This window comes from Hyaena hyaena, unplaced genomic scaffold, assembly GCF_003009895.1.
Source record: "Hyaena hyaena isolate Hyena2069 unplaced genomic scaffold, ASM300989v1 scaffold_275, whole genome shotgun sequence".
NCBI lineage: Eukaryota > Metazoa > Chordata > Mammalia > Carnivora > Hyaenidae > Hyaena > Hyaena hyaena.
The window spans coordinates 1,460,605-1,484,387 of NW_024080908.1; the positions used below are offsets into that span (position 1 = coordinate 1,460,605).

The 23,783-nt window shown below is 43.4% G+C and overlaps 1 protein-coding gene across 1 annotated transcript in view; it reads right to left on the reverse strand.

The window, feature by feature from the left end:
• RGS5 (regulator of G protein signaling 5) overlaps positions 1 to 23,783 on the reverse strand; it is a 49,388-nt gene that overhangs the window by 20,675 nt on the left and 4,930 nt on the right. The window contains exon 2 of the mRNA XM_039245982.1: positions 1,323 to 1,433. Coding sequence (XP_039101913.1) covers positions 1,323 to 1,433 — 111 coding nt within the window. The remainder of the gene's footprint in view (positions 1 to 1,322; positions 1,434 to 23,783) is intronic.

A 23,783-nucleotide genomic window follows, 5' to 3' on the forward strand; every position in this document is an offset into this window, starting at 1 on the left:
CACTGCCTGGTGCCTGCCACTCCACACTGAATTAGCTTCCCCTTTCTAAATGCAGAAAACTCAATTATGCCTCACTTCCGGTATGGAATCACTTTGAAGTAATAAGAGGAGAATGGAAATATCCACTTAGGTTGATGGAAAAAGATTTAAAAGGACTAACCCGTCTTTTCCTCTTCCAGCCCACCCACCTATATTAAGTTGAAGGTCATTTGGACAGGAACGATTGGCCAATTTATATGTATGTTACATTTAAAAAGAAGTTCAGGTCTAAAGGGGGTCTTGTGTTCCTACCACACTTCTGCGATCTCCTCAAAGCTTTTAGACAGCAGGGTGAAAGAATGCACTACGTTGGTTTTTCTTCTACCCAGTTGCCCTTCTTGATTTTCATGCCCATGAAAACGTTTGAGGGGGTGGATGGAAATGGAAACGATACGTGTGCTATGAGGAGCATTCCTCCAGTGGTCAGCTGGACTATGCACAACAGCTTGAATCTTTGGACCCCCCGCTCCCCTCCCCCCCATTGTACTGTTGTGGCAGAAAGAATACTGATGTAGAAATCAGTATTTTGGAATTCTAGTTTCTCTCCATGCCTGAATTGATTGGAGTGGGGAGACGGGGCGGGGTGGGGGGCGGGGAAGGAGAGAGAAGTCCAGTCAAGAATAGTAATTTATGGATCGGGGTTAAAAATGCTTCATGTACATTAAATAGACTTGGCTGGTCGGGTGCTCCTTCCTCTGTCAAGGAATAGTTTTCTGTTCCTCTTTTGGACCTTGGGGGAATAATATCTTGGAGAATAAGCTATTGGGCCTAAACTGTCTGCCTTGGTCTTAGCATCTTCCTGAGGGAAATGTTTCCATTTGTATCTTCCTGCGGAGGAAGCCGCCTTGGCTGGTTGGGTAGCAGGTGAGCTCACCCTGTGATCATAGTAATTGGATCAGGAATGGTTCACCCAGAGCCCCAGGCAGCAAGTGAATAGGTTGGGTTTTTTGTTTTTTTTTTATTTTTTGGTCATAAGTCTGTGTGGTAATTAACTGATGAAGAAGCTGGTGCCATTTTATAAGGTATTATCTGTCTCTCCAACAAGGTCCCAAGGCAGGGCCTTATCTTTATTTTTTAAGTCATCTGCCAGTACCCAATATTATGGTCCAGATATAGAAAAGTAAAAACATGCTTATTTACAAACCAACTCTTCTCTGAGGGATCTTATGACCTTCAGTGAGTAATCGAAGGTGGGGAGCTCTACACGGGAGGGTTGGTGCTACACACTTGAGAAATAGCCATCCTCTGGAGGGAAAGCAGTGGGATCCATGTTCATGACTCACTTCTGGGTCTTGGCTGGCTTCTCCGGCTTCTCATTGTATGGAATGACAAGGTCAACAGCTGAGTCTGGCTTCTGGAGGAGAATTCCCAACTTGAGCTTAATCTCCTTGGCCCTGAAAGAAAAAGATGTAAGGGGGAATGGAAACACCATATGAGCACATAGATCTGACACATAGATTTCTTTCTGTGTCAGAGAAACAAAAATGAACAAAACCCCATTGTACTGTTGTGGCAGAAAGAATACTGATGTAGAAATCAGGACACATGAGTGTTAATAAGTAACAACAAGCTCTTATTATGTTCCTGGTTCATCTGCATTATCTCATTTTTGAGAGAGAGACAGAGAGAGCTCAAGCAGGGGTGAGTCAGAGGAAGAGGGAGAGAATCTCAAGCAGCACCATACCTATGTGGAAATTGACATGGGGCTCCAACTGACAGTGAGAACATGACCCGAGTCGAAATCAACAGTTGGATGCTCAACCAACTGAGCCACCCAGGCACCTCCTCATTTTACTCTTAATTACTGGTTTACATGGATTCTTTCATTTTATGTAAGACAGATACTATAGTATTAATCCCATTTTTCAGATGGAGACACTAAAAGTCAGAGTGTTTAAAAACTTGCTTACTAGGGGCGCCTGGGTGGCTTAGTCAGTTAAGCGTCTGACTTTCGCTTAGGTCATGATCTCGCGGCTCATGGGTTCGAGCCCCATGTCGTGCTCTGTGCTGACTGCCAGCTCAGAGCCTGGAGCCTGTTTCAGAGTCTGTGACTCCCTCTCTCTCTGACCCTCCCCTGCTCACGCTGTCTCTCTCTCTCCTAGAAATAAATTTAAAAAATTAAAAAATAAATAAATAAATAAATAAACTTGCTTACGATAACCCAGTCAGTCTGTGGTGGAGATGGGACTGGAGCCCACATGGTGTGACTCTAGAGTTCACAGGTGAGCTACTCACTACATTGCCTATCTGTCCTCTGAGGGCCCTGGTCCCAGATCTGTCATTAATTAGATGTAGAATATTTGAAAAAATAATCATTTTATTTTTTACCACCAGGTCTCAGTTTCCTCATCTGTAAAATGACAGAGCTCCATGTTTTCTTCAGCTCCCTTCAGCTATATGATTAAGTGATTCTACCTGAAGACGTATTCTCTATAAAGCGTTCTTTTATTTAGATGGGTCTGGTTTTTTTCCTAGCCACTTGCCCATTGTTGCATAATGGCTACTGGAGTATCTTATGTGCAGTAAGCCTTCAGTAGATGAGTATTAACTGTGAATGGGTCAACTATAGCAGCATTATCCCATTGCTTTCTATCCTCAACATTTTAGTGAATAGATAAAATCAGAATTCTGGACATTCCACAACCATAGGATGCAACTGTTTTCATGTCTAGTTTCAAAACTAACCTAAATTATCCATTATTTCATAGCAAGTGTGAACTCTAAGAGCACCAGCAAATCATAAACATTAGTCCATGAGGCAAGCTGTTGTGTATTGATAGACCCAAAAAACTGTTCTTTCATTGCTGTCTAGGTGCTTTGCACAATGCCCTTAAGATAGGATTGATCATTTTGCATTATGGTTATTGATTCAGATGTCTTGTTTTCTACTCTGGAAGGTGAAGGTAAGCGCTGAATCCTGAATACCTGTCATTCTTGTGGGAGCTTCATGCATGGTCACACAGTCAACACTCAAAAACATTAACCAGAATGAACTGAAGAGATCCTGACTTTGTTCCTGGCAAATCTCCTCACATTTCTCTCCCCTTCAATGCTGATCCTAGCCAAAGTCTTCAAGAGCTATGATGGGATTCATTTTGTGGCCAGATAGGGTTTTCCTGCTCCGAATAAACTTCCATCATCCATTCACATGGAGAGACCGATGAGACAATTTAAGTAAAGAAAATGTGTGAGAGGCACCTGGGTGGCTCGGTCGGTTAAGCAACTGACTCTTGGTTTCCGGTCAGGTCATGATCTCGAGGCTTACAAGTTTGAGCCCCGCATCTGGCTCTGTGCTGACGATACAGAGCTTGCTTGAGATTCTATCTTTCCCTCTCTCTGTGCTGCTCATACTGGCATGTGCACTTCCTCCCTCTCTCTCAAAATAAATAAACTTGAAAAATTTTTTGAAAAAAAAAAGAAAATGAGATTAACAATCATGGATATCAGAGAGAAAAAGTTAAGAAAATCCACTGTCTACTTTATCAAAAAACCTATAAATATTGAATCACATAATAGTTTCCTTTAGTATTACAAATATAATTTTGAAACTATGATTTAGATTTAGTCACTTCTACAACATCCTTTCTTTTTCATTTCTTTCCACTTCCATTCTTTCCCTAGGACCCTCTCTCTGGCTGGAGCCGGCTCAGATCCCACAGCCCAGAGCCGGAGCACAGCACTTTGGTTAAACTGGAAAGTTCCACAGGCAGAGCTTATATAAACCATGAGAATAAGTGTCATTTTGATTCCAAGCTCTGCGAGTTGCTTAAATTAACCAATGTTTCAGACTTTTGCCCAGAAAATGGGACTGATAAAATAGTACATCCTCTTTTTCGTGATGATTAAATATGCTAATGCATGTGAATCACTTACCACAGCGTTTGGCATATAATACTGCTTCTTCAAAGTTAGTTCTAACTGCATAATCATTTTTCCAACCAGGCTCATCCCATGTTCCCTAGCTTCAAGTACCAAATTAAAACCTCCAAAAAGATTCCCACCAGTTACTAAGAATTACTACACCCACCACCTGTCATATTCTAGCTCTGGAGACAAGAATCACCAATTTAATATTTATCCGGAATAGAAAGAAAACATTACGAAAGCAGGGAAGGGGAGGGTGCACACAATATTTGTGGTTACCCTCTGCTGGCTAGCGTTCAATAGGACAGCCAGAAACAAACACCAGGGCCATTATTTTGCGGTCAGGTCACAGTATCGCACCCAGTTCTTAAAGAACTTCACCCATAACATACTCTCCTTCTGGCCACATATGCCCCTTACTCCCTGCCCTTAAAGGAACTAGTCTATGAAGCAGCTGTTTTCAGTCTTAACCTTGACTCCGTAGTTCACCCACTAACATTTAGATAAGGATGCTCTATTGAACGTCTCTCATATGCTTGGTTTTTTGTGTGGTAGGTTCTTTAAGTTTTGGGTATTTTTTTCTTTCAGTTTCTGTTTCTTTTTTCTCCCTATGTCCTTTGCTCCATTTGAGCCATTGCTTTTTGCAAAAGGTAAAGAGACATTTGTATATAATTGCTGGTGAAAGAGCAGGTTGGACACAAAAGGGTAAAGAACAAGGAGTGGAGTTTTGTTAAATTGTGTTTATTCATCATTAATTTCCCCCTTTAAATTTTTTTTAATGTTTATTTATTTTTGAGAGAGAGAGAGAGAGGCAGAGTGCGAGCTGGGGAGGTTCAGAGAGAGAGGGGGACACAGAATCTGAAGCAGGCTCCAGACTCTGAGCTGTCAGCGCAGAGCCTGCTATGGGGCTCGAACCCACAAACTGTGAGATCATGACCTGGGGTGAAGTCAAGAGTCGGATGCTTAACTGAATGAGCCACCGGCACCCCATTAATTTCCTCCTTGATCATGTTGTCCATGTCAGCAGCACGCGGTAAACATATAAATACAGAGTTTGGTCCTTGCCTTCAAGGTGCTTATAGGCCATTGATGCCTCAAACCTGTAAGCCATCACAAGCAGCGTTTCAAGGAGAGGATCCAGTGAGCAACAGATCACTGGCCCACAAGGGCAAGTCAGGGGGGGCTTCTCAGAGGAGGCAGCGGGAAAAGATGGGCTCTTCCAGGCAAAAAGAGGGGAGTGTGCCTATCCTCTGAAGGGAGGCAGAAGTGGTTCTGCATTGCTTGAGTGTAAGGTGTGAGTAGGGAGAGAAGAAAGCTGGGTTAGAAGCTGGCTCACTCTGCCTCCCCTTCCTGATGAAGAGGGGATGACAGAGGGGCCTCTGTAGAGCACTCAGCCTACCGCAATTTTGGTAGGAAAACAAAAAAGAGGTGATATGATTGAAAGGGGCCTTCAAACACTGTGTCTCTGTAAACAGGTGGCATCTGGTCTTACAAACTCAATCTGTTTTGAATTTTTTTTTTTGTTAACTCTTTCAGGATGTACTTTCCCATAAAAACGTGGTTTTACTAAAGGTGGTTAAAATTTTAAGATATCCCACAAAAGCCTTTTAAAACCAGAATCAATCAGGGGCGCCTGGGTGGCTCAGTCGGTTGAGTGTCCAACTTTGGCTCAGTTACGATCTCATGGTTTGTGGGTTGGGTCACCAAGTTGGGCTCTGTGCCGACAGCTGGAAGCCTGGAGCCTGCTTCGGATTCTGTGTCTCCCTCGCTCTCTGCCCCTCCTCCCTTGCTAGCACTCTGTTTCTCTCTCTCAAAAATAAATAAATGTAAAACATAAAAATAAAAAAATAAATCTAAAAACCAGAATCAATCAGAACCCCAGTGCAATTTCATCTGCATCACTGCTTAAATAAGCTTTTCATGGGATGCTCTAGAAATCAATGGCCATTTATAACATTGCCTATAGAAAATTATATTCCATTTCCTCAGAGTTACAAACACTCCAGAACATCGGATTACTCTTTTCCTCATATTTGCCCTGGGGATGTAAAGGAGAAAGGAAGTGCAAGGCTTTGGGGAATACTTCTTCCGATAGCCTCAACTCTTAGCTTAATGTGTGTTCAAATATCAGTCGTTAAAGAGAGTACTTAAGCCAGGAAGTCCATTTGGTTTAATTAGGAGTTTGCAGGAATATGAGAATGAATAATACGATTGCATCTCTTCTTACAAAACACTACAGGTTTTCAGGATGAAGCCGTTACGGTTAAGGGATGCTGCAGTTGAAACTACTTGAAACCTTTTATGCTTTTTGCAAGGATAAACAATGTTACTACATTTGCTTTTCTCCCCAGGAGTTTCTGGAACAAAGGGGAAACATCCCCCCCCCGCCCCCCGCTTTCCTCCCCACCATAGCTACACACACATATGTGATCAAAATAGACCAAGAGGAAAATGACACAAAACAAAAGCTCAAACCTATCATTTTGTTTCCCCCCTTAAAAATCAACTTGAATATATCTGACATTAACTTAATGTCAAAAACAGCCCCACCAGAGAAGACTTTCTAACTCGTTTATGATTTCATCTCAGTCTCGGCTCTGTTTGACCGCCTCGGCTCCGTTACATTCATGCTGGTGAACACGAAGCAAGTTTTATCTCCTCCCATCTCAACCCCTTCTTGGTTGTCTTTTGTTTTACAAAGAAAACCTTGTTTTGAAATAAAATCAATTGGAGATGCCTGGGTGAGATTTTAATTAAAGGCTCAGAGGGAGATAATTCTTTCTGTAGATGACTCATACTAGCGATTTCAAACTGAAAAGGGGTTGGGATAATTGTAGGGTTTGTGGTTTTAAATCTGCGCCCTCTGTGGGTATTCTGGCCAAGAAATCAAATTTCAAAAGGCCCTGGGCCACCTCGGTCCCTCCTTCTTCTTATGGGTGACTTGAGTCAGAGATATTACCTTAAGGTGCACATGTGTGGAAAACTGTAGAAGCAATCAATCAAAGCAGAAATATAGCTGGATTTTTAAAAGTACAATTCTAGGGGTCCCTGGGTGGCTCTGAGGGTTAAGTGTCCGACTTCGGCTCAGGTCATGATCTTGGGGTTCGTGGGTTCAAGCCCCGCGTTGAACTCCGTGCTGACAGCTGGGAGCCTCTGGTTCCTGTCTCCCCCTCTCTCTCTGCCCCTCCCAACTTGAGTGCGCGCACACGCTTGCTCCCTCTCTCTCTCTCTCTCTTCCTCTCTCTTTCTCTTTCTCTCTCTTTCTGTCTCTCTTTCAAAAGTAAATAAACATTAAAAAAATAGGTGCTCAGAAAAGATCTGCTATGTAAATCGATGAACCAGTAAATGAATTAATGAACTGAATTGCTCACTTATAGTAAAATTGCATTTTGCGGCGGGGTGAGTTAAATACCAGGGTGTAGCATAGAATGTGCCACTGAAACTAGGATTTTTTAAAAAGTCTGTTTATTTACTTATTTTGAGAGAGACAGAGAGACTGAGAGCAGGGGCGGGGCAGAGAGAGAGGGAGAATCCGAGGCAGGCTCGGTGTGGTCAGCACAGAGACTGACCGGGGGCTCGAGCCCACAACATCATGAGATATTGACCTGAGTCAAAATCAAGAGGTGCTGCTTAACCGACTAAGCCACCCCAGGGGTCCCAAGACTAGGATTTTTTTATTTGGTAACTGGGAGAGGCAAAAAGCCATTGAATGACTATAAGGACTCTGAAGGAACTAAATTCAATTTCTATCTGTTAAAGAAGATGAAAGGTTGGGGCGCCTGGGTGGCTTAGTCAGTTAAGTGTCCGACTTTCGCTCAGGTCATGATCTCGCGGTTCGTGGGTTCGAGCCCCGCGTGGGGCTCTGCGCTGACTGCCAGCTCGGAGCCTGGAGCCTGTTTCGGAGTCTGTGTCTCCCTCTCTCTCTGACCCTCCCCTGCTCACGCTGTCTCTCTCTCTCTCTCCTAGAAATAAATTAAAAAAGAAGAAGAAGATGATGAAAGGTAAGTGAGGCTCAAAATGAGCTCGAGCCAGATAGGACAGACTCTGAGGAGAAGAGGCGGGGAGGGCAATCACAACCACTAACACCCTGATCAGAATCTATTGTGAGACCATCATTTATCAGGACTGAAAAACAGAAGTAGTCCCAAGGCACAGACTTTTAGTGACCACAGGTTTCATTCTAGACCCCAGACCTATGTTGGGAACAGTCAAGAGGAAAGACAAGATGGAGGACACGTGGGAAGTACGGAACAGGGATTTTACATTTCCAAAAGAGGTGTCCCAAAACGTCCCCTATCAAGGACAATCCCGTTTAAAGTCAATTCCATTTAAATCTGCGTCGCAGGTGCCCCCTGCTGGCCGTGGGAAAGTGTGCGCATCGGTGGAGAATCCTCTAGAAAGCAGACCCAGATGATGGGAAGATCAGAAGACAGTGTTCCAGGCTGCTGCTTTCTGAAGACACACCACAGAGCTTGTTACCACAGAAGTAAAAAGGACATGCCTTTTCTTGGCTCCTAAAAATGTCATAAATACCCAGAAAAGATAAACAACAGTTTCTAAAGCACTTGTTTGCAGCCGGTCTCCACAGCCTGAGAGTACTGCATCCACAGAATAGGCTAATCTGAGGCTCGGAGGAAGAAATGAGCTCCTCTGAGGTCCTGTGGTCAAGGTGGGAGTCACACAGACAGAACCTGAGCCGAGGCACGGGTACCCTGAGAGGGTGTGTTCCCTAGCAGGACCCATCTGGAAAGCCTCACTGGGTGGAAGACTGGAAAAGCTTCCTCGTCGGCAGCTCTTTTAAAGCTTGAGATGAACAGAGTCTGTTACTCATCGGCGGCTCATGAGAGGCAGGGGTTAGGAAACGACCTTGAAAGACCTTAGCGGAATATAAAGAAATACCAGTAGAAAATCAGGTCAGTTCAGGACCTAAAATTCTCAACTCCCCAGAATGCTCGGAACGTGGCCCCTTAAAATCAAGATCAATGCTCAAGTGGAGGGAGAAAGCGGTACAAGCTCATTGTGGAAGAGAGAGGATGTATCAGTTTGGAATCTACCATCTTCCTGAATCAACCTACTTCGATATGAACGACAGACAGTACACACACTGCTTATGTTCAAGCTCACTCCCACCTCCGCTTCCCCAGATTAACTTGTGACTTCCAGGTCCCTCACAGGCAACGCACAGTAAAGGCTAGAGAGCCGACCAGGGTGCTTACTCAAATAAGCAGACTATTTCATAGGATCGTAGCTGAGAAAGAAAAGACAGGCCGCAGTAGAGTTCTCCTTTCGCTCACTTATTTATTCAACAAATCATTAAATGCTTGTCCTGTGCCATAGACTATTATAGGCTTGAAATCCTCAGTAAAACAGAAAGACGAGGTCCTCTCATGGAGTCTGTATTTGAGTTGAATAAGACAAACACAAAATGAGGAATCAAAACAATGAAATCAAAAATACCAGCTGGTTGTTATTGCTACAGGGTGACATTGTGTATGTAGGCGTTAGCCTCAGCTACAGGCCCAGATAAGGAATTCACGTTACGCTGGTGGTCAGCAAGCTTCTTAGAAAGACCATGCTCTAGAGGTGACCGCTGTGAAGTGTCTCAGCTGTTCTTATTGGGGTCAACGTCAGATGCTTTGCCCGTTAGCGGAATATGTTAGAGATGAGTTTTCACATGTAGGTTTGTTCATTAGATAATGGGCTCTCTCCAGACACAATAATAGTGTTCACGTCATTTGGTTGGGCGACTTATTGTGGAGACCTGCACCCATTTCTCTTCACCCTCAGAGATGGCACCTGTAGCTTGATCCTTAAACTAGTCCTACATTTGAGCCTTGATTCAGGGATTCCTTGTTGCCTGATGTCACCTACAAGGTATTCGACATCCTGCCTTGGAATATTGTCTGACCGAATCTTTCCTACAAATTGTGGTCAGATCACAAAGAATGAGGCCTTTACTGAGATTAGAGAACAAGTTATATATCCTTTGTGCACCAGCTTGTTAATATTTATTTGCATAAATAAGTATGGCCCATTTGGGTTTCACTCTATGGATTGTGGTCTTGTTTTCATCCCAACTCGCTGGTAGTAGAGTTGTGGGGAAAGAAGTATCCATCACCCGTGGCTAACCATTAATAGCTATATTTATCCACCAAAAAGAACCTGATAGTTGGATATGAATACATTGATTTAGGCTAGTTTTCAACGGCCACTTACTCTCTGTGGGACCTTATGCAAGTTATATAACATCTCTTGGCCTCGGCTCCATCATCTGTTAAAAAAGGATAACATTAGTGTGTCCATAAAAAGATTTCTGTGGGGAGAGTGTGAAGTAATGTATGTAAAGGTTAGCATAGTGCCTGGAACATAAATGCCATGCAGTATATGGTGGTGGTGGTTTTCATCATCATCACCATCACCATCACCACCATCATCACCATCATCATCACCATCATCATCATCACCATCATCACCATCACCACCACCACCATCATCATCACCATCATCGTCATCACCACCATCACCACTACCACCAACACCACCACCACCATCACCACCACCACTACCACCACCACCACCACCACCATCACCACCACCACCATCACCATCACCACCATCACCACCATCACCATCATCATCATCACCACCACCACCATCACCACCACCACCATCACCACCACGACCATCACCATCACCACCATCACCACCACCACCGTCACCACCACCACCATCACCATCACTACCATCATCACCACCACCATCACCACCACCACCATCCTGAGCAGCGAAAAGGTTAACATTAGGCAAGGAGAGACAAGGCACCTTCGGGGAGGCAGGCTGCAGCTGCAAGTGGGAGGCTGAAGCTGCTGGCAGGGGTTTGGGGGGAAAATAAGGATAAACACATTCCAGACCTGCCTGGGCTAAGCACCATGAGTGGGGTCTCGCAAACGTTCTGATAAGGTCCCAATAAAAAGTCAAAGACAGAAAACTTTGGCAGCAACCCAGTCGGGATTCCTCTCACTCTTGAGAGCTTTGTACTTTCGCCCAATAAGCTCTATCACTTTGCTCACTCTCTGTTGTCCATGAGATTCATTCTTTGACTCCACGAGACAAGGATCGTGTCTCTCCCACCCTCCTGTAACTACCATAACCAACACCATCATCGTCATCACCATCATCACCATAGTCTTCATCACCCCTACTTAGGAAACTTCATCTTATACCAGTTTTACAGTTTGTATCAGTTTCCTTTAACTTTGGGGATATTAGTATTTGATCACATTAAGCTCCTTTTCTCTTGGTTGGACGAAGGAACTCCACGCTGTGAAAGGTGAAATGAAAAGGAGTTACCTATGTCCAGCGATTTTAAAATAGAGCCGTGGACGCCATTGGAGAATTGGGCCTTATGCACGTTCTCACAGGATGAAACCACAATCCTTGAACTAGCTGCAAATATTCGAACGACTCAGCCTGGACACCTGCTACTTGCTATAGTAAGAGATTTTGCTTAGTGATTGCCTTAGCAACCAATTCTATTCGGCCAAGATTTGTTTCCTGCCACCAACACCAAACAAAATTCTTTGTAAACAACATATACAAGCATTCCTTTTTGTCTTAAAAAACCCCTGACTTTTGATCCCTGGAGGGGTGGCAGGGGGGAAGGTGAGGAGAAAATGACACAATCTGAGTTGCTACCTGAATCTGTATTCTCTGAGTTGCCATTCTGAGACCCCAAATAAATGCTTTCGTTTTATTTTAGCTCTGCCTCTTTTCTTGGTCGACGGTGCCTTCAACGTGACTTTCTTAGCGAAATAACAAAGATACCAAACTGAGAGAATCAGGAAAAGTCAGAAGCAATTTCTGGTGGCCCTGCTCTGGGGAAGACAGGAGGGTCTTAGCAGCGACCAAAAACAGAAGTGAGGGGCTGACTCACGTACGGGTGGTGTGGAAAGGTCTATCTTTGCAGCACCCTTGTTTGCTCCATACTGGTCAAAAACAGGTTGACTGGATGTGGGCAGGTTGATAGAACCTGGCATCCTCTTCCTCAGTCACCTGGGAGAGAAACACTTGGTCTCCCCAGACTCCTGATACATAACGAGTGTGGAAGACCACGCAAGGTCACTGGACTTCCCTTGTAACCACACAAGCTCGGTATCAGCTCTCCACCCGGTCAAGAGGCCCCTCCTCCCCACAGCACACAGGTAGAAAGCAAGCGCTCTGTAGCAACTCTTAAAGATAATAACAGTGATTTACACAAAATATTAATTTACTGAGGTGCTAATTCATGTTTTCCCCTCCGTAGAGATTTTCCTCTTGCTTCTAAGAATCTGTATTCCCTCAGTTATGGTTCTGAGACCATGCTTGTGCTTCCTTACCTCTGACAGAGCCGTGTGGAAGGCCAGACGCAGATGTTAACTGAAGGTAGTCCTTCCTTTCTGGCCTTTGTTTCCCAAGACCCTAAACTCCCTGGAGAAATAGGGTGGTTTATTCTCAGAGAAGAGAATTGCTTTTAATGAATGGTAAAGGAAGAGACCAAAAAACAGAAGGACAAGAGGGGGTTCCTGAAACAAGGTCAGAGGACCGTGGTCCGGTGTTCTCCAAGGCACCAGCCCCCCACCCTCGGCCACCACACACCGTTGCAGGACCCTGGGGTTTGGAAGGACCACAGAGGGGCAAACATATAAGGTGTCCGTGAGACTTGACCCTTAGCACCAGAGCTCCTAGCTTTATCCACAATGGTATCCAGACCCAAAGCAAGGGGCCCGGGAGTGGCTTCAAGGCGTTATGAAGCCTCAAACAAGAAATATAAATAATGATGTATCCGTTTTTAAATTGTTCAAAGCCAGTCACCTGAAAGTGTGAAAAAGTACCCCCCACACAAACACAAGATTGCTTAAATTAAAACAGTAAACGTTCAGGAGAACTCGGTAACCATATGGTGAGGAAACCATGGGAATAGTGAACTATACATAGCGAAGTTTCCACTGCCGAAGAAAAAAATCATCAAGAAAAGACAAGCAAGCAGCTGTTTGGGGTAACTTAAGTCATATATAACCACCTGCATCTGTCCGGATGATCTCAGAAGACACTTTCCAGACCTCAATTCCATTATTACAGTGACAAATAACATGTTGAGTTGTGTTCAGTCTCTTCCCTGCACTTGGCAAAGGAAATGTCCGCCTCCCGACTGTGGTAAAAGCCCATCTCAGGTTATGTAACTGCAAGAGTTTGCAAAGCAAAGTGGAGCATTGAGCTCTTACCCATACAATCGAATTAATACCCAAACAAAAAGGCAAAAGGCAGAGTGGCAGAGTGGTTACGGGCATGGATGTTGGAGCCAAACCATCCAGATTTGTCCAACGACCTATGCAATTTCTGGCAAGTTTTTAAACCTTACCTCTCCTCAGTTTTCTCGTCTGTAAAATGAAGACAGTAATGGCATCTATCTCATAAGGTTCTTACGATGATAAAATGAGTTACTCCATATGAAACACTTATATTAATGCCTGGTATAATTTTTTTTTTTTTTTTTTACAAATAGTTTATTGTCAAATTAGTTTCTACTTTTTTTTTTTCCAAATAGTTTATTGTCAAATTAGTTTCTATTTTTTTTTTTTTACAAATAGCTTATTGTCAAATTAGTTTCCACATAACACTCAGTGCTCATCCCCACAAGTGTCCTCCTCCATGCCNAATTAGTTTCTACTTTTTTTTTTTCCAAATAGTTTATTGTCAAATTAGTTTCTATTTTTTTTTTTTTACAAATAGCTTATTGTCAAATTAGTTTTTTTTTTTTTTTTTTTTTTTTTTTTTTACAAATAGTTTATTGTCAAATTAGTTTCTAATTGCCTGGTATATTTACCATGCATTCTGTGCTTAACAGGGATGATGATGATGATGATGATGATGATGATGATGATTTACTAAAACTCCTCTGCCAGTGAAGGAAAATGTCTTTCTTATTCCTGCTGGTCTCTCCATTATCTTCCAAGCTCACAATCTTGCTCTCTTGCTGTCTATACAGCAATTTAAAGCCGTTTTAATACTTAAGGACCCAAACAAATCTCACTCTTTTCCTAAAAAGTGTGCAACTACTCCAGCCTAGACTGTTTTCTGTCTTTTCAGGTACAGTCACAAAATAGAGGCATATTTAAGGGACCTTAGAGAGCTTTTAATTTGCCCTCCCCTTACTTTTTCTGTCTGTTTTATTTATTTTAAGAGGGGGGAGGGGCAGAGAGAGAGAGAGAGAGAGAGAGAGAATCCCAAGCAGGCTCTGAGCTGTCAGTGAAGAGTTCAATGTGGGCTCGATTTCATGAACCATGAGATCATGACCTGAGCTGAAATCAAGAGTTGGATGCTTTACTGACTGAGCCACTCAGGTGCCCCACCCTCCCTTTATTTAAAAAACAAAACAAAACAAAACACTGAGGTTTAGAGAAAATAAAAGTTTTTTTTAAATAGTTTATTGTCAAGTTGGTTTCCATATAACACCCAGTGCTCATCGCCACAAGTGCCCTCCCCCATGCCCATCACCCCCCCTCCCCCTCTCCCCCACCCCCATCAGCCCTCAGTTTGTTCTCAGCATTCAAGAGTCTCTCATGGCTTTTATAAGGTCTCACAAAATCTTATCACGAGTTCTCAAAGAAGTTACAGAGCAAGGGATAGAACAGTGTTTTCTGCAAAGTTGTGGACAGCACATTTTCACTCAATTACTCTAGTCCCTCACGAGTGTACATCTTAGCTCCATAGGTATGTACTTCCATCAAGATAACCAGTTTCTTGAAGTAAGTACTGAATCTTAGTCTTTGGTCTCCCAAAGCCTCTTGAAATTAACTAAGTATTTTCAAGTTGCTTTAACTCCTAAGAGCACAAGCCTGTGTTGCTTGGGTTATGTCACAACTTTTTCTTACCTGCTGGGTGACTTTGGGCAAGTTGCTTAATTTCTGAGGCTCCATTTTTCTATGCAAAATGGTGATAATAAAGTTTCTATCCCATATCTATTATATGAAGCCAAATAAATTAATGCATCGAAATGTTTAGAATAGCTCTTGGAGCATAGAAAGTATTTGGTAAGTGTTACCTAGTCTTATTGCTGCTTAATTATATTTACCTTACTATCTCTATCACAGCATCTTGCACATGTCCCTAAATATTTATTGAATGGATTAATGGAATGGAATGGAATGGAATGGAATGGAACAGAGTACAATATGTTCAACAAGGATCTGTTTGACTAACATGCAAGATAAGTGCCTTTCAGAAGGCCTCCAGCTTGGAATAGTGCAGCTAATTCTGAGGGTACAGAAAGACACAATCCTGAAGGGCACGCCTATGAAGTAATTGGAGATTATCTGGAGGCTTCTGCTGCTGCCTGGGGCAGCTCAGAGCTCCACTGTAACATCACCTCCCTTGTGCTAGTTAAAAATGGAAGAGGGGCACCTGGGTGGCTCAGTCGGTGAAACGTCTGACTTCAGCTCACGTCATGATCTCACAGTTCATGAGGTCAAGCCCCGCATTGAGCTCTGTGCTGACAGCTCAGAGCTTGGAGCCTGCTTTGGATTCCGTGTCTTCCTTTCTCTCTGTCCCTCCCCTGCTTGCATTCTGGTCCTCTCTCTGTCTCTCAAAAATAAATAAACATTAAAAAATATATATTGTTTTTTCCCAAGCACTGGCTACTCCGTACCCAAGGGTTCCCGTGGAAATTGAGACATTTCTCATGCTTTCATGGCCTGTGGCTGACACACCCATCGCTTGCAGCAGGTTACTGGGGGTGACGAAAGAGGGTCATGGTGGTGGGGACAAGATAGACAAGATAGAAGCAGATTATTTCCCCTTGACCTTCAATTCCCTGTCTTATTCAAAATATTGTTGACAGGATTTCTGGACTTTTGGTAATTCCATTGGGAAGCCAGATAATAAATAGTGGGAACATTGTCCTCAAGTCGAGGAAGACAGAAATTTATGGCTTATTTTAATTCCCAAAGCGGAGGGGCCAGCAACCTTCCCATGAGAGCTTCTCTGGACACTAGTGTGAGCCATAGCCTTCGAACATCTCCATGTCATTCTGCTTTAAATTTTTAGAACTTAAGGGACGTTATGGACTGAAATTTTCTAGTTGTACATGGCCCCTGCCTTGTGTAACTTGTTTCATATATTACAAAAGAAGGCTATAAAATGCATAATAAAGAGTATTGCAGAAGGAAGAAAGGAGGAGAAGGGCAAAATTCTATTTATTGAGACCTTACTCAACGGCAACATGTGTTATATGATTTAATGAAAGTATGGTTCCCAGTACTTAATGTGTCTTCTCTCCCTGAATTTATGTACTGGACCCAAATGCATTACCTCAAATAATCAAAAACAGTTGGTTAACATTATCTTTGGAAAATTATTAAGGGGGTCTGCTGAGCAAAATAATGACCTAACTGTGAGGAAGAGGAGGATGATTTCTTGTCTGAAGCACAGAATTTGATTTCACACCATTTTTTCTCTCCTGCTCCCAATAAGCTGTAACAACTCCTTATTCTTCTCAAGATTTCTGTTTTCTAGAACTATCTACTTATTGATTCCCACATTCATTTCTATATTCATTCACTTATCAGACTCTTAGAGAGTAGCCTCTGTCTGTCGGGCACTATACTAGGGCAGAAGGGAGTGTTCCACAAAATTCATAAGAGATTGTTCCTCACCTTTCACTTGATGGAGAAGATGATGTCTATCGAGTTTTATGGGGATGCAGCTCTGATATGCTGGCATAAGCCTTAGATCTGAAACTAGCACCTTGGAACCCACGCATGCAGAGTGTATTATCTGTCCTTGGGCCAGACATTTAAACTGCCGTCCCTCGGGGTGCCTGGGTGGCTCAGTCGGTTAGGCATCCGACTTCGGCTTAGGTCATGATCTCACGGTTCATGGGTTCGAGCCCCACATCGGGCTCTGTGCTTACAGCTCAGAGCCTGGAGCCTGCTTCAGATTCTGTACCTCCCTCTCTCTCTGCCCCTCCCCTGCTCACTCTCTCTCTCTCTCTCTCACTCTCTCTCTCTCTCTCTCTCTCAGAAATAAATAAAACATTAAAAATATTTAAATTATCATCCTTCTTCATTAGTAAAATAGTGATGTTGATAATATCTACCTTGCAGGGTTGGGATCATAGTTAAAGGAGGTGCTGTCACATACCCCAAAGTAGGGAAAGAAGTGGCATGAACCACAAAAAAAGATGAGAAAGTTTTGTGAGAGCTCAAAGGATGGAGGGCTACCTCCTCCCTGAGGGAGAAACAGAGAAAGTCTCCTTGAGGGGTTGATTTTGGGGGGTGCATGATTTGGCCACAACCATGTGTGATGGGGTGGGGGACGGAGTATTGGTTTGTATCCCCAAATAGGTACTCATTTCCTGTGTTTCTTCCAGCATCCCAGGGATCCTTCCCCAAGTTTAGTACAGACATCCACATCTTCCTAAGACATTTTCTAAAAATCCCAAAGAAGCTTTCAAAGTTTATAGAGTGTGGTGCAGGCTCGCAATCTTGGATACTTCTCTCCAGCACGCGCATCGCATTCCTTCATTTTCCTTCAGGGAGCAATGCAGTCTGCCTTGTGGTACCTACTGCCAAGAACTGAAGAATGGGGTTGCCCTAAATTGTGTGGTTGCTGGGACCGGGACGGGAGTTACTAAGTTAGAGATCTGGGCTCAGGATAGAAACAAGGTCCTCTTCTAGACAGAGGCACAAGGGATCTTAGACAAATGCACCTGTCATTTCATGTGTTGTAAATGCAAGTCACCACTGATAGGAGACCATCAGATATGAAACACAAGGGACAAGAGACCCGAGGAAGCAGGGCCAGAGAGGGGTGAGGGCCGTGCCACCGAAAGTAGATGGGAAGAGCAATGTCTTCTAAATGGTGAAGTATCTAGTTAAACCCTGGAGATATGGCCTGTGGCTGAGAAACGTTCACTCAAGATGGCAGAACCGAGGGCAATGCAATGAAAGAGGCACAGACGGAGAAGGGGGATTGGCAGGGGGAACTGTCTCATTTAACTCTGGGTGCTTCCCAGTTGCCTGTTGTAGCCACATCCCGATACTTGGCTGCAAAGCTTTCCCAACGTGAAGATGACTCAGAAAAATCCTGCACTAAGACAAAGCACCTGTATGTCTGCTAACTAAATGGTTTTACTCAACACATCTAATGCGTAACCTTGCCTAGTGCTTATGACAACCCTGTGAAAGAAGTATCAATATTATCTCCATCTTACAGATGGGAAAACTGAGTTACAGAAAAGTTTGTCTAAAATCATCTAATAAATGACAATGATTGAGTCAAACTCAATCTCCTTTCAGCCTCTAGGCTCTTAATCACTATGTAATAAGTCTGTCTCATGCTGTTCAGTTATTCTCATTGGCAGCTCTATGCATCTGGTAAGTTGACATGGGGAGACACATTTTTTTCTTAAAGACTACAGTTTATTTGGTAACCAAAACCTTTTGAAAGGCGGTGTCTTCAGAAGAAGTATTTTAAAAGTGAAGATGTACAAAATTAATAAATTGAAGTTCATCAGCTAAAAAAGGTGAAAAGTCAAGCTGCAGACTTTGAATTAGCTTCAACTCTAATCAGCTCTGTGATCTTGGACCAGTCATCAAAAGGTCTGGACCTGTTTTCTCATCTAGAAAAGAAGGAGTTTCTCTGTGATTCTGCTCCTGTTCTCAGCCTGTGATTCTGAGTTGATGGTCTTAGAGGAGAGAGAAAAACACATCACATCTCCTCTGAAGGAGCAGAATCCATCAGTTCTGGACACTTGGCTTTACCGTGTGCATCTGAGTGATCAAGATTGTGCAAGGCACTCATTTCTAGACTGTCATAACCATCATTTGTCTTTGCTATTCTTGTCCTTTTCTTACTCTTAAGCCAGTATGCATTTAACAAAATGTGTTCCATGAGTGGCTGAGGAAAGTCACGTATTTCTTCCCTCCCTGCCCTTCTAGTCTTTGGTACTCATTCTGGCTTAATTACGAAGGGCCCTGTGTGGCCCAAGAAGGGAGACAAAGGTTAAGCTATTCTTGGTGAATCTGGAAGAAAAAAGTTAGAGGGCAATTAAAAAAAATCTAAAGGCTTTTGAACCCTCGGCTGAGGATTTTGAGAAAATCCCAACTTACAAAGGGTTTTCCCCTTGACATTGCCAGCTAAAGGAGAAAGTATAACACTAACTATGAAGGCAGGAGTCATGTTTGCCAGAAAAGAAAGAAAATTCCCTTCAGTCTACATTCATCTTTGTGAACAGCTTTGCTTTCAATTTGTCTGCGTGGGTCTCAGAGGTGTGTGTGTGTGTGTACACGCGCACATGTATAAATGTGCATGTTCAAGTGACGTACATTTTTGGATTTGGGGTATTCGAAAACAAAGCCTAAGCTTCTGGAAGCCTGTCACTCAGAAAGCACCAGCACCAGACCTCAGACAATGGGCTCTTTGGAGAAAGTCTTCCGTGTGACCTGCACTGTTGACCTTGCCCCCAAATTGCATAGGTCATCCGGTCCCACGGTCCTGACTCAGGTATCTCTTGTAAACTGTCACTTCAAACACGTTGCCAAACCCAACCAAGGGCTTTGTTAGTGGAACATCTTGATTCTTTCTAACTTTCCCGAATCCCCATAGACCAGTGCCTCATCCCCAGACAGATGTTCTGCACAAGAAAATGTCAAAAAGTAGCAGCTTGACCAAAACAGCTCCACATGCTTCCCTACCAATAATAAGCACTTGCAGAGGAGAGCTCTTGACATTTTTCAAGTGTTTTACTTCATGCTGCATCTCCTCATCTGACTTAAATGTGGTGGTTCCAACATCTTTCTGGAGTGCAGAGTTTGAGGCTCCGAGTGAAAGTCCATCCAGATGGGCTAAGTGTGGTTGGAGAAGTGGCCCAGGAAGCAGTCGGATAGGAAAGAGAAGAAGGTGTAGAATATAGACCAATGGACTTGGCCTCATTTGCTATCCCTAGAGCCATTGAGATCAGATGTCGACTGCCCAAAGCATTTAAGGACTGCTTGGCTGAATCCTTTCAACCTTGCACTATTTCCTTGTGGAAGGAGAATAAAAAAATGTCAGACCAACTTCTTTTATCTTGACACAGGAACTGGATAGAATGCTTTGCAAAGAAATGCCCTGTCTGAGGCTTCCAGGAGCACTCTGCTCAGAGCCAATAAACCCAGTCCCATGTGTATCGGCTGTGCTGATGACACAGGCATCCTATGATTAGGTTGACTGCACCTTCAGATTTTCTAGGAAAGACCCAATTTCTAATGCTTCGGGTAGAGGCAAGCTGTATGTCCTCACAGAGGCAGAAATTGCAGCCATCTTGTGCTGTATGCCTGCCACGGATTCTTGGGGTCCAAAGCAGTCCCCAAGAATTGGGAGGACTCCAGCATCTACTCAGCTGGTAGATGAAAATTGGTTACATATATAAAGGCTTAGAAATCCTGATTCAACCCTTCTCGTTCTAGCCTCAAGGATGAAAACTATTTCACCTTAAGGTAGAGGCTGAGTCCTGCTCTGGGCAGCATTTGGAAGGGCCTGGGTAGGCTACTCTTTCCACTGACCGGAGAAAAACATGACACGGCATGAAAGCAGTGGATAGAACCACACCACCAAGGCCAGGTGAGTCTGTGTTCTATTATCACATTCCCCTCCCTGCCCTCTGAGAGCTTACACTCTGGAGGTTAGCTGTAAACAAAGTACAGAAATCACAGACTGTTAGAATCCATGACCACTGAACCCACGTTACCCCCCAATTTGACAAGAGATTGAAACCATCTTTTCCTTTCATGGAATTCACCAAAATAAAAGAATCACATTCCACTGCACATAAATACAGATTTTTCACAAACTGAAAGTTTATTCTGAATGTGTCATGAGTATTTTTAAGAAATATGGGGTTCTTAATTTAGCCCATTGAGATCCAAAGTGGGTGGAAGAAAGCTGCACATCTTAATTGATTGCTGCTTTCAGGCTACATCCAGAAGTTAGTTCCCTGGCCTTCCTGCAGGACTTGGGAGGAGAGGCAAAATTAGAATAAAAGTACAATCTTTCCTCAAAATACATGGCGTCCAAATTAAAAACAACAAAGTGACAAAGCTGGAAGAAAGGTAGAAGATCCTGTTAACTGACTCATCACTGTTACAAGCACGGTAATGAGGCCCAGAGAGGCACATGACTCATAACTCACCCTCTGCTGCTCATTAGAAGCCAAGGTTATAGCTCAGGGTCCCTATTCCCTACCCAGTACCCTCTGCATGTGTTATATCACCTTTTACACTTGCATCTAAAAATTCTTGTGTTCTACAAATAATTGCAAGAAAAAAGAGAAATAAAAGACAGGAAGCCTATTGGCTAAGGAGTGATGTAAGGGTCTCTCAATCCATCCCAACATGTACGTCTGGGGTTTACGTGTTATCTGTGTCTGGGTGGAGGTTTAGGGACATCTGTTCAGTCTTAGGGCAGGCTGACTGCCTGTGAGGTAGCTGAGCAGCCCATCGGGGCGAGGGCTCTGTTCCCTTACCCCTGAGAAGTAAAAGAGTGGAAGAAGGATCAGTAGCCTAGTAGGCTTCCAGGTCTCGACATGGTGCACTGTATGCAGTAGGAGCTTAATTAACGTGATGTGATGAAAGAAGGCTGGCAGGCTAAGTGAGGTTTTTGCAGTCCATGAAGGGACAGTAAGGGTGGAAGAAAGGGCACTAGACACAAACCCCTCAGGTCAGCGTTGCTTGTGAACCGTGCACCCCACCTCACCACACCTGCTCTGTCAAATCGCTTCAAAGTAAGATTTTGGGGTGCCTGGGGTGCTCAGTCGGTTGACGTCAGACTTCAACTCAGGACATGATCTCATGGTCTGTGAGTTCAAGCCCTGCATCGGGCTCACTGCTTTTAGCATGGAGCCCATTTTGGATCCTCTACCCCCCTTTTTCTACCCCTCCCCTGCTCATGTTCTCTCTCTCTCTGTTTCAAAAATAAATAAAACATGAACCCCCATCCCCCAAAAGATTGCTAATGTCTCCCCACCAGAGAAAAGCACTGGCCTCCCTGTCTCTAGGCTTCTTAGGGGCTTTTGTGAAAAGTGCTTTTATGTAACCGAGCCCAATTAATTGTAAAAAGAACATTAGATTGATCACTAATGCATATCTACCTAATAATAATATATTTTTAAATTTTTTAATGTTTTTTACTTTATTTCTGAGAGAGAGAGAGAGATAGCATGAGCAGGGGAGGGTCAGAGAGAGAGGGAGACATAGAATTGGAAACAGGCTCCAGGCTCTGTGCTGACAGCCAGCTCAGAGCCGGCTGTCAGCACAGAGCCTGATGTGGGACTCGAACCCATGAACCACGAGATCATGACCTGAGCCGCAGTCGGACGCTTAACTGACTGAGCCACCAAGCTGCCTCACCTAATAATAATATAACTCAGTAATAGCAATACAAAAGTAGGGTCCATGTTTGATCCTAATTCAAACAATCCAACTGCAAAAAGACCATTGAGGATATTTAGATGCTTACTGGATATTTACAAATATTAAAGAGTTGTTCATTTTTAAGTACAGTCATGGTTTTCAAAGTATTTTAATGTTTTGGGGAAAGTTGGTATGTTTTTAAAGGAGATACTTGCTGAAAGAATTGTGGATGATATGGTAAAAATACTATGCTATCTGACAAATTCATCTTTATTATTACAAAAAAAGAGATCACCATGAGGAAGGATGAAAATAAATAAGTTTTATCAAGGGCCTTGGCACATAATTGAGACTTAACTCCTGATGCCCACCCCCCCCCACCCCCGCCGTGAAGAGAGAAAGAAGGATGGAAGGAAAGGGATTCTTTAATAAGGATTATAGCATCTCTACCCCAACAAGAAAAATATCCTTATTTACAGATGAGGAAATGAAGCTCAGAGACGTTTAGTGACTTTCTTGAGTTCACACAGCTAGGAAGTAATAGAGATAGAGTTAGGAACACCATAGTCTTTCTATTCTACCTCACCGCTCATGTGAAGGCAGGGAATAGACTGTGAGCTCCTGTCCTTCTCTGGGTTTACTTCACTCTGGATTTTCTTTAGTATTCCCAAAATGTATAATCTTAGGCAGTCAAAAACAGGCTTTCATTGTCTTTATCCTTTGGGTGACTCAGCCTTTAAAATCCAGTGCAGGCTCAATGTTATCTGAGAACTGATTGGAACTTTAAAGAAAGAAGGAGATAGGGACCTGCTATCTTCTGGCCTCCAGCCATATCTGGTTCCTGTTACTAAGGATTGTTCCTGACGGAACTAATTAAAGTTTAGTCCCTTTGCTTTCTGGCCAGCAGGCAGACAAAAGCCAAGAACATGAGCAGCAGAAACATTAACCCCATCCCTAGATATCAGCTATCCCCTAACAGTGGGTAGTCTTTGCAAAAGGAGCAAAAATTAGATAATTTCGAAAAATTTAATGTTTTTTATTTTTAAAAGAGAGAGACAGAGAGAGAGCGCATAAGCATAAGAGGGACAGAGAGAGAGGGAGACACAGAATCGGAAGCAGGCTCCAGGCTCTGAGCTGTCAGCACAGAGCCCTACTCGGGGCTCGAACCCATGAACTATGATATTATGACGTGAGCTGAAGTTGGATGCTTAACCAACTGAGCCACCCAGGTGCCCCGGAAAAATTAGATAACCTTTCAAAGATCCTTCCAAACCGAAGATTTGGGGATCCAAAGGTGTTTTGAGTTGATATCTGGTGTCTCAACCTAGGCCAGGCTGAATGAGGCTGAATGAAAGACGAGGAAGAGGTGCCCCTTTAGGGGATGTAATTCATCAGAGAAGCTGGTGTAGTAACTGCCTGAGAAAGAGCTAAAGCCATATTGTTTTATTTTAGGAG